Source organism: Leptomonas pyrrhocoris, assembly GCF_001293395.1.
Source record: "Leptomonas pyrrhocoris isolate H10 chromosome Unknown, whole genome shotgun sequence".
Taxonomy (NCBI): Eukaryota; Euglenozoa; class Kinetoplastea; order Trypanosomatida; family Trypanosomatidae; genus Leptomonas; species Leptomonas pyrrhocoris.
The window spans coordinates 340,875-350,820 of NW_015438383.1; the positions used below are offsets into that span (position 1 = coordinate 340,875).

General features: G+C 58.8%; 1 protein-coding gene across 3 annotated transcripts; it reads left to right on the forward strand.

The window, feature by feature from the left end:
• Positions 1-1,725: 1,725 nt before the first annotated feature.
• ABB37_08943 (hypothetical protein) lies at positions 1,726-8,059 on the forward strand. 3 transcript variants are annotated; one of them, XM_015808135.1, is made up of 1 exon: positions 1,726-8,059. In XM_015808135.1, the coding sequence occupies exon 1, from the start codon at positions 3,116-3,118 to the stop codon at positions 7,640-7,642; it is 4,527 nt and encodes a 1,508-aa protein (XP_015653420.1). In that variant the 5' UTR covers positions 1,726-3,115; the 3' UTR covers positions 7,643-8,059. The 3 variants fall into 3 exon arrangements, with proteins under 3 accessions (XP_015653420.1, XP_015653421.1, XP_015653422.1); XM_015808136.1 differs by having other exon boundaries at positions 1,754-8,059; XM_015808137.1 differs by having other exon boundaries at positions 1,803-8,059.
• Positions 8,060-9,946: the final 1,887 nt, after the last annotated feature.

The window sequence follows — 9,946 nt, forward strand, 5'->3', positions numbered from 1 at the left end:
GTCGCTCTCCCTTCGTGGGGCTCCGGGAGGCGCCTCATTCACATCTGAAAATCTCTTGACAGAGTTTCAGCACTCCCAAGCTTCGCTACTTCGTCGATAGTCGTCGATAGTCATCGATAATCGCACGAATAGCACGTCGCAGAGAGAGAGACAGAGAGAGAGGAGAGAAGAGAGAAGAGAGATGGGCGAGATGAGCGACTGCTTTCCGCACTTTATGCCACAACAACCTCCGGCCGGTTCTTCACCAGCCATATCCACTTTCCCCCCGGCAGAGCGGAGGGGGAACAGAAGGAAATACACCAACCAGACAGCTTATCCATCGCAGAGCGACAAGGCTTGTGCCATTCGATGACCTCGGCCTTCGGCCTCGGTAATGCAACCCAGCCTCCACCCTATTGTACCGCCCAGGCGCCACCAGACCCCAGCCGCACAACCGAACCAGCGCCGCTCACGAGAACAAACCAACACCTATCTAATTACCAACTACCACACAACTAAACTAATGGAGCAAAAGGAAAAAAGAAAAGCGTAGGCACAACGGAGGAGGCGCAGACAAACCAGAAACAGAAAATAGAAGCACCGGCAGAAAACAAATAGACACCGAGATACGGAAACAGAAGATGGCGGGTTAGGCAATAGGACAAACAAATACCCACGCCACGAACCCAACAACAGCAACAAAAAACATAGCGCACCTTCACGTATCAGCTTGTCGTAGGAGTGAAGTAGGCGAGCTCCGTCAGCCCCTCGCCACAGCGTCTGAAAGAGAGATTAGGATGTTATGGATATTACATCGGAGATCATAAGCTCTGCGCAAAAGTTTAGCTCCGCCTCGGAGTACACCACAGAGGCAAAGATTTCTTGTGAAAACAGTAAGGCGTTCTGTTATCGGGTTATATCTTAGTTTGTTTGTAATAAGTGGGAACATAGAGTGCTCGGGGGAACAAATCTGGATGATAGGAAAGAATCCCGGCACCGTTATGCTATTCTTTGTTTACCCGCGTCCTAATACTCTTGCACGTAGGTCGTAGTGAAGATTGTAGCTAACGACGTGGAGTTCTACGGTGTCCAAATAATACTCCGCATGGATTGTTTTCGACCCACCCACCCAAACCCAGAGGAAGCCGAGGTGTGCGCGGGGTTCCCGTTTTTTTTCTTTTGTTGTCTTCTGAGCAAATATTTATACTTTATTGTGCGCGATTCAAAACTCTCATTTTCTTTCTTAAAGGGTTCAAAGAACCGTTTTTGTGTTGTTTGGGGATGGGCGCGACAGGCTTGTAGGGTCTTTCGACGCCCAGCAATTAATTCAACAATGGAGAAAAGATTTAAAGAGGGTTGGAAATTGGAGCTGGTTGTACTCCAAAAGCATTGTAAAGGAGGTTTGCGACGTATGGAGTTAAGAGTGTCAGATCAATGCTAAGTTGAGAGGTCACTCGCCTTCATACGCTCCCCCCCTCAAAAGCTTACTGAAGGTTTACTTAAACTACTATCATTCTTCTTGCTTTCTTTCTGTCAAGCAAGTTGGTTTATTTAGCCTCACCTATGGATTTTCAGACTGTATCGTTCGATCCCGTGGGGATTCGAGGCTTAACAGCCATAAAAGAAAAAATGAAGTGAAACAAATGTAATGCTGCAGGACCGCCGGCGTGAACGACGTGAGACGGCACACGACAGGCAGGTAAAGCGCGTTTCTTCTTGCCCCCTTTATCCGCAACCCGTACCTCAAGCAAGACAAAAACAAACAAACAAAATAAGTATCAGTTTCTGTACCAATCACAGTGCTTCTCTTTTTTTTTTCATGTAGGCCTGCGTGCAAGTCTTTGAAAACAGAAACGAGGAGAAATATATAAACATGCCACCCTTCCGAGCTCACATCCACACATCCCACACAGACAGGCACTCCTGGCACCCATGCCCTAGTCATCCTCCTCCCATGCTTCGGTGTCCTGCAGCATTTGATTTTGAAGTCACGCTCGGGAAAGATTTGTGAGCGGGCCTGTTGACTGCACACCCATATTGAATGGATGAGGATCTTCCCTTTGGATGCCGGGAACGTCGGCAGAAGACCCTTGCCCACCACCGTTTTTGTTTCTCAACCCCTTTCGGAGCGGAGAGGTTCCGACGTCCAGTCTTAGAGTGTACTAGACCCAGTGCTAAGCGAATTATGCTCTACGCGACGCAAAGCGGTTTCTGCTGGGTGCCGGATAGCGAATGTTTCGTCACGGCGAGAACCGTGACTGTCCTTGGCCCTCACGGGGCTTCGCCGGGTTTTCGGGCAATTACTTCCCGAGGAAACCGCCAAGGTAACTCCTATGTCAGTGCTGCGGCATACATGGCGTCCACTTCCTTAAGCTGCAGCAGCAGGCCGCAGCTTGCACCAATATCCAGGTGCATCGGACAACGTCGGTCGAGATGAAACGACAGGAATTAGTATGCCTAGCCGGTTTTCTGAGCAGGCTAAACCACCTTACCGCGTACAAGCGCAGCCAGGAATACCGAAAACGGGAGAGGCGTGCCATTCCAAGGCTCGCATGCGCGATCACCACACCTTGTTCGTATCCCCTGGCAATGTTGCGCAGTGAAGCGCCACGAATTCCCCGACGTCTACACCATTGTCCACCAGTATACCCTCATCGCAACTTTAGGGGGCGCCCAATACCACGGAGTAATGGTCGTTGACTTCCAGACGGTGCTACCAATGTGTGGCATGGCTAGCCACACGGCACCACCATCCGGCATCAACTGGGCACAGTGCTTCTCTCCAAAATAAAAAACTCGGATAAGTTTTTTACGTAGTTTTTTCATTGTCTTCGTCTTGTTTAGGTCTTCTGTGCAGGTCTTAAAGCCAAATTTGTTCCTTTTAACTTATATAAAAGCCCCAGCCACCACACGCGCGTGGTCGTTGGAACCAAAACTCGGGACTATATTTGGCAGCGATCTGGGGTCGTTGTTCCGAGGAAAAAGGTTCCAGAACCTCGTCCCCGCGAAGCCCTGCGCAAATTTTGTTTTTTAAAAAATAAAAAGTGAAATCCGCATTTTTTTTTGTTTTCTACACTAATTTTGTCTTAGCGGTTTCACGAAAAAACACACATAAAAATTTTGTTTTTTCAACATAATGGCAGGTAAAAACTCTCGGGGGCGGTCGGTGGGCGGAAAGAAGAAGGTTCAATCCCCGTCGGGACGAACCTTTTCCAAGAGCCCGAAAAAGACCGGAGGCAAGAAGGAGGTTCAATCCCCGCCGGGACGAACCTTTTCCAAGAGCCCGAAAAAGACCACCAAGGAGCCCAACACAAGGAACATTGGGCCCTCAAAGACCGAGGAGAAGTCGCAGATGCCGCAGTTCGACCAACTGGCGGCACAATACGCAACAGCGGCGGTGCTCGACAAGGCAATTGCCGAGCACACAGAGTTGGCGGGGCGCTTGATGGAGCGCCATGCGTCAATTCTGCAGCGCCATTACGCCTGGGCGAACCCAGTTCACCAGGCGTATTTTTATTGCACGGCGGTGGACGTCACCGGGGCGGCTTGCACGTTTGCAAGTGACGCCGAAGAGGACGTCCAGAAACACATACGCGAACGCCACCCCGGGTCCGGGGCCGTTCCACGGCGTTTTGGCCTCTCGCGGTACACGGGAGGCATGGCGAACATCGGGCCATCCTGCTCGGTAACCGCGGTCGTCGCCGCGCTCGCCACCGTCACTGGGGGATATCAACAGAACGATATCCTCCGAAAAGCCTTCCGGACGTCTTCCGCCGAAGACTCCAGGGCTTTCCTCCAGGCCTTGAACCTTAGGCTACCAAACTCCCCGGCAGCTGTCCTGGGAGCACTTGCCGCACGTGACGCGGCGACGGACGCCTTTTTCGGAGCGACAGAATGTCACGATACATTCTGTAAAACATGCGGAACCACGATCGAGGGACCGCGGGTGAAGAGCTCAGGGGTCCTCACTTACACGGCCCCGCCGGGCTCGCCACAGGGAGGCACAGCCAAGGCCTTAGAGAACGCATTTGGACCAGAGGCGACGGACGCAGTGCAATACTGCAGCGTCTGCGGCTGCGATGCACAGCCGTGCGTCAATATGGTGCACTACCTCTTCCACAACGCCGTAGCGGTGACCGTTGTCCCGCCACCGACACAGCCAAACAACCGAGGGCTCCCGGAGATACCGCTGGAGGTCGGGTTTGCCACCCGGCCGCTGGCGGCGACGCCCTTCATCCTCCACGCCGCACTGTGTGTAACCACGCCGACGCACCTGGTCGCATACGTCGCCGAGCGGGTGGAGGAAACCACGTACTGGCATTTGTATGACGGAACCGTTCATACAAAAGGAGTCAAGGCTCCGGACGCAGCAAAGGTTCGCATGCTGCTCTACCTGCCAGTTCCGATCCGCCACGACGTCGGAGAGGGGGACAACGAAGACGAAGAGCACAGTAACGGTCGGCCGGCGGGCGCGCCGCCGCCGCCGCCGCCGCCGCCGCCACCGCCCACTAGCCTAGGGACGGATGAGTATGGTCACGAGTTGTTCGGGATTGTTCTGCCGGAGGGATCCGCAGACACAGTCCCAGACGACGAGGACGAGGCGGAGGAAGACCAACCCACCGCCCCATCACCACACCCCCTCCCAAACCACCCCCTCACCATCCCTGACACTCCCCCGGCCAGGAGGGCTGAAGAAGATGGGGAGGACGGCACTAGCTCGGATGACATCGAGCTGGTGCAGCCGGAGGGGCAGTTTCTGCACGGAGACAACGTGCATATTGCCCCAGCAGAAGGGCTCAGCTGCCCGTTCTGCGCCCACCGCTGGACCTCGGCCGCACGCCGGGCCCAGCAGACGGACCACGCCAACCACACCCATGGCCAAGAACGGTGTGGTGCCGAGGCCCTGAAGCGGGCAGGACTGGACCGCTGCCTCGTGTGCGGGCAGTTCGTCGTTGCGTCCCGGCGCGGACGCGCAGCACACCTCCCCAAGTGCGGACCGTACGAGACGCGTGCGGTTCGCAACAGCAAGCGGGCACGGCAAGACCCTGCCACGCCCGTGGAAGGGGAGGACGACGTCGCGGACACGCCGCCGACGGTGGCGCCACAGCAAAGGCGCCGCGAGCCACCCACCGAGGAGGACCTCGAGTGGGTGAAGACGTGCCCCCCCACCATCCGCACCCTGCGCAAGCAGGAGTGGGGGGTTTGGTGTGAAGCCGTGGGCCAGACGCTCCTGGGCTACACGGCTGCGACGCAGCAGGAGCGCCACCGACGCCAGATCGCCATGACGACTCTGGTGCGCACTCGACTGGCCAAGCCACAGCCGGAGGGTGCCGAGGAGGCGCCGAGGAGCGGCACCGAGGGGGTTGCGGCTGGCGACGACCAACGCCAGCGCAACACGGAGGAGGAGCTGCCCACGACACGGCAGCTCACGCCGGAGGAGAAGCGCAACAAGCGCATCCTCCACCAGATTTCCCTCGGTGCACTGGGGAAGGCGGCACGGACGCTCTTCCACGCACAGCTGCCGCGCGCCCGCGTCAGCGACGTGGTGGAGCAGCTGCAGGAACTGCACCCCCAGGAGGACCCGGCTGGTCACCCCATGCCGCCGCAGGTCCCGTTCATGCACGGCCTGAAGCCCGAGAAGGTCTCGAGGGCCATCGTGCAGCGTCTCGGTCGCGCGTCCGCACCGGGACTCGACGGGTGGACGCGGGAGTTGCTGATCCCAGTAGCAGAGAACAAGAATCTGCTACAGGAGTTCACGACGCTCCTGCAGGACATCCTCTCAGGAAGGGTGTCGCCATCCTTCGCGTTCAGGCTGCGGGCCTGTGTTCTTCACCCGTTTCTGAAGGAAGCGGGGTCGCCGAAGGTCCGGCCGATCACGCCGGAGTCGGCGATTCTCAAGATCGCCTCACACGTCGCCCTCGACGCGGTACCAAAGTCATTCCGGGAGGTCTTCCGCGGGTGGCAGTTTGGGGTGTGGGGTGACGCAGCCGCTGCAGTCAAGCAGATCCGGGCAGCGTACGCGAGCGCGTCAGCCGACACGCTGGTCGCTTTAGACGCGACAAACGCGTACAACCGAATGTCCCGCGCGCACATCCTGAGTGCGTTCTACTCCCACGAGGAGTTGCGCCCCGCGTTCGGGGTGGTGGACATCGCACTGGGAGAACCGGGTGCCCTCGGCGTCTACGAGCACGGACGCCGGACGCAAGAGCTGGCGTCGACGCGGGGTGTCCGACAGGGGATGGTCCTGGGGCCGCTCCTCTTTGCCACAGCAATGGAGGAGGTACTGCGCCCGCTCATCGCCAGCCACAAGACGGTGAAGGTCACCGCATACCTGGACGACCTGACGGTCGTCGGCCCGCGCAGGGATGTCCAGCTGTTCCTGGACGCTGCTGGTCCCCTGCTGTCGAATGTTGGGTTTGACATCAATCCGGCGAAAAGCCACCACCTGTCCAAAATGGTGGCGCCGGTCCCGGTGACGGTGGCAGGCACGGTCGTGCCGGTCGCCACAGACGTTGTTCGGATCCTCGGAGCTGGGTTGCAGGGCAACAGCGCACCGGTAGAGGAGTGGGTGTGGGATAAGACCCAGAAATACGAGTCTTACTTCGCGGCGCTTGAGGACGACAAGTTGCCGCGCCACTCCAGGCTCAACCTCCTGAGGGCATCCGCCCTCCCTCGTCTCACGTTCCTCCTGCGGACACACTGCCCGCAGGAGTTGGAGCGCAGCGCCACCTGGTTTGATCAACGGGTGCTGCGGGTGCTGTCGGCGCTGGTGGGCGACGCGGCACCAGACAACACCGCCCACCTCATCGCCAAGCTGCCCATGGTCATGGGCGGCCTAGGCCTGCGGTCGCAGACCGCCATCTCGAAGTTCGCGGCGGCCAGCGTAGGCCGGAAAAGCGCGCAGCGGGACCAGACCCGCGTCGTTGACAAAGAGGTCCGCGAGACCCTACTTCCTCTCCTTTCGGAGCCTTGCCTCGCCCTCCTCAAAGCCAATGCCGCCCCTGGTGCCACGCGCGCGCTGGTGGACCCCGCCGTCCATCTTCCGGACTCCGCGTTCGAGGTGATGATCCGCCAGCGACTCATGCTGCGGGTACTTCGTCCCGGTGTGTGTTGTGCATGCGGCGCCGACGCAGACAACGCACACGTGAATGTGTGCCCTGCCCTGCCGGGTGGGCCACGCATCAGCCGCCACAATCGCGTCGTCATGGCCATCGACGCGTGGGCGAAGCAGCTGGGGCTCTCCACGGTCGTGGAACCCCGGGTCGGGACAGCCAACCGCGAGCGGCTGGACCTGACCATTGCGACCGCGGGGGAGACATTCGCGACGGACGTCGTCGTCACCTACCCCGGTCGCTCGTGCGGCGACGCCCAGAGCCCTCTCCAACAGTCACACGGGGAGAAAAAGCGCAAGTGGGCCAACTGGGCGCACGAGAGCGGCACCGTGTTCGCACCGGTGTCGCTGGAGTCCACCGGCGGACTCCACAAGGAAAGCTTCGCGTGGATGTTAGCTGTTGCCGGGTCGATGCCCTTCCCCTACTCAGCCCGGACGGCACTGAGCGAGCTCCTGTCGGCGGTCTGTCAGGCAGTCCACGAGGGGAATTCCTTCCAGTTCGCCGCTGTGAAGAATGTGTGGGCACGGTCGCTGCAGAGGAGAGTGGATTGAGGGATGGGTCGGCAAAGGCGGCCCCGGATGTGGTAGCTTCCGGTTGTTACTTTTCATATAAGCTCACTTGTTGGAGCAATAGTGTACTGGACTGCGCCTCGCTTTCCCACCTCTAAGTGGATCGCTGGCGCAATCGCCTCTTTGCTTCCGTAGTTTGTGCTTGTGTTTTTTGTTTTCTTGTTTCTTTTTCTTTTTCGTTTTCCTTTTTCCATCGCTGTACTGTTCTTTCTCGTTTTTACTATTTGAATAAACCCATGATTACTTCCACTGGTCTGAATAGGGCTTTGCACTAACATAGGGCGCTGGGTTTTTGGAACGCTAATTAAGTTCGTTTTTCAGTCCTCATGGCAAAGACTGGTGCCACGCGTTGGCTGGAGCGTGACCCAAAAAAAAAAAAAATAAAAAAAAAAAAATATATAAGTATCAGTTTCTGTACTTTATTGGTATGAGAAGCTTCCAGACCGAAAGGCTGGCGAAATTTTGGGGTAGGGCGGAGCCCTACATTTTTTTTGTGCTGGCGCGGCGGGGTCTCTCTCCCCGGTGGGGTGGCGGCTGGCGCCCACACCGGGACGCCCTTGTGCCGCTTTGGGGCGCGCCAAGCCAGCGGACCCGGGTGTCGCCCGAGGCGCCGCGCACGCGGTTTCTCTTGCGCCGGACGGGCTGAATGCAACAAAACAATCCACTGCAAAAATGGTGCCCTGCAGCTCTGTGTGCGACCCGGCCAAGTTGGCACCGGTGCGGGTGGAGGGCCTGGGCTGGCCCGAAGCGCCGTCGGACCGCTTTGGGGCGCCCCAAGCTACCGCACCCCGGCGTCCCCGGAAACACGGCGAGCATAGTCCTGCTGGGCATGGACCATGCGCGTGCAACGAAGCAACCCGGAGCTCGGGTGGTGCCCTGCAGCTCTGTGACGGACCCGGCCAAGTTGGAAGAAATCGAAAAAGTTAGGGCGGAGCGTTGGGCGGATTTTCCGCGTTTTTTGCCCCTCGAGGCGGCCCCAAGTGCGTCATCGGCGAATTCTCCGGCGGGATGGTCGCGGTATGTGGAAAGCGCCGAGTCCGCTGGCTGAAATGAGCACCCTGGACCGCCCGGGAGACCTGTGGATGTGTGGTGATGGACGGGGCCGAACTCGACTTTTTTCTTTTTTTTTTTTTTTCTTTCGTTGGCGGGCCGCGGTATCCACCCCGCCCTAGCCGGGCCCCCCTAGGCAATCCCATAGCCCGGCGCCCGCCGCGCACTTTTTGCCCGCACACGCGAACGCGCACGACCGCCCAACCATTTGCGCCAAACCCGGTGCACCGCGTGCTCAGCGCCTCCAGACGCGTGCACCGCCGAAACAACCGAGCGATAAGCTTGCACGGCACTCCCGCACGAGCCGCCGGGTGCCTGCCGGGAGGGGGTTGTCCTAGCATGGGGTGCATGGCCGGTGTGCTTCCCCACCCCCCTCATTTTGCCAGCCGGCAAATTGGAACTTAGTAACTAACGCTATATAAGTATCAGTTTCTGTACTTTATTGGTATGAGAAGCTTCCAGACCGAAAGGCTGGCGAAATTTTGGGGTAGGGCGGAGCCCTACATTTTTTTTGTGCTGGCGCGGCGGGGTCTCTCTCCCCGGTGGGGTGGCGGCTGGCGCCCACACCGGGACGCCCTTGTGCCGCTTTGGGGCGCGCCAAGCCAGCGGACCCGGGTGTCGCCCGAGGCGCCGCGCACGCGGTTTCTCTTGCGCCGGACGGGCTGAATGCAACAAAACAATCCACTGCAAAAATGGTGCCCTGCAGCTCTGTGTGCGACCCGGCCAAGTTGGCACCGGTGCGGGTGGAGGGCCTGGGCTGGCCCGAAGCGCCGTCGGACCGCTTTGGGGCGCCCCAAGCTACCGCACCCCGGCGTCCCCGGAAACACGGCGAGCATAGTCCTGCTGGGCATGGACCATGCGCGTGCAACGAAGCAACCCGGAGCTCGGGTGGTGCCCTGCAGCTCTGTGACGGACCCGGCCAAGTTGGAAGAAATCGAAAAAGTTAGGGCGGAGCGTTGGGCGGATTTTCCGCGTTTTTTGCCCCTCGAGGCGGCCCCAAGTGCGTCATCGGCGAATTCTCCGGCGGGATGGTCGCGGTATGTGGAAAGCGCCGAGTCCGCTGGCTGAAATGAGCACCCTGGACCGCCCGGGAGACCTGTGGATGTGTGGTGATGGACGGGGCCGAACTCGACTTTTTTCTTTTTTTTTTTTTTTCTTTCGTTGGCGGGCCGCGGTATCCACCCCGCCCTAGCCGGGCCCCCCTAGGCAATCCCATAGCCCGGCGCCCGCCGCGCA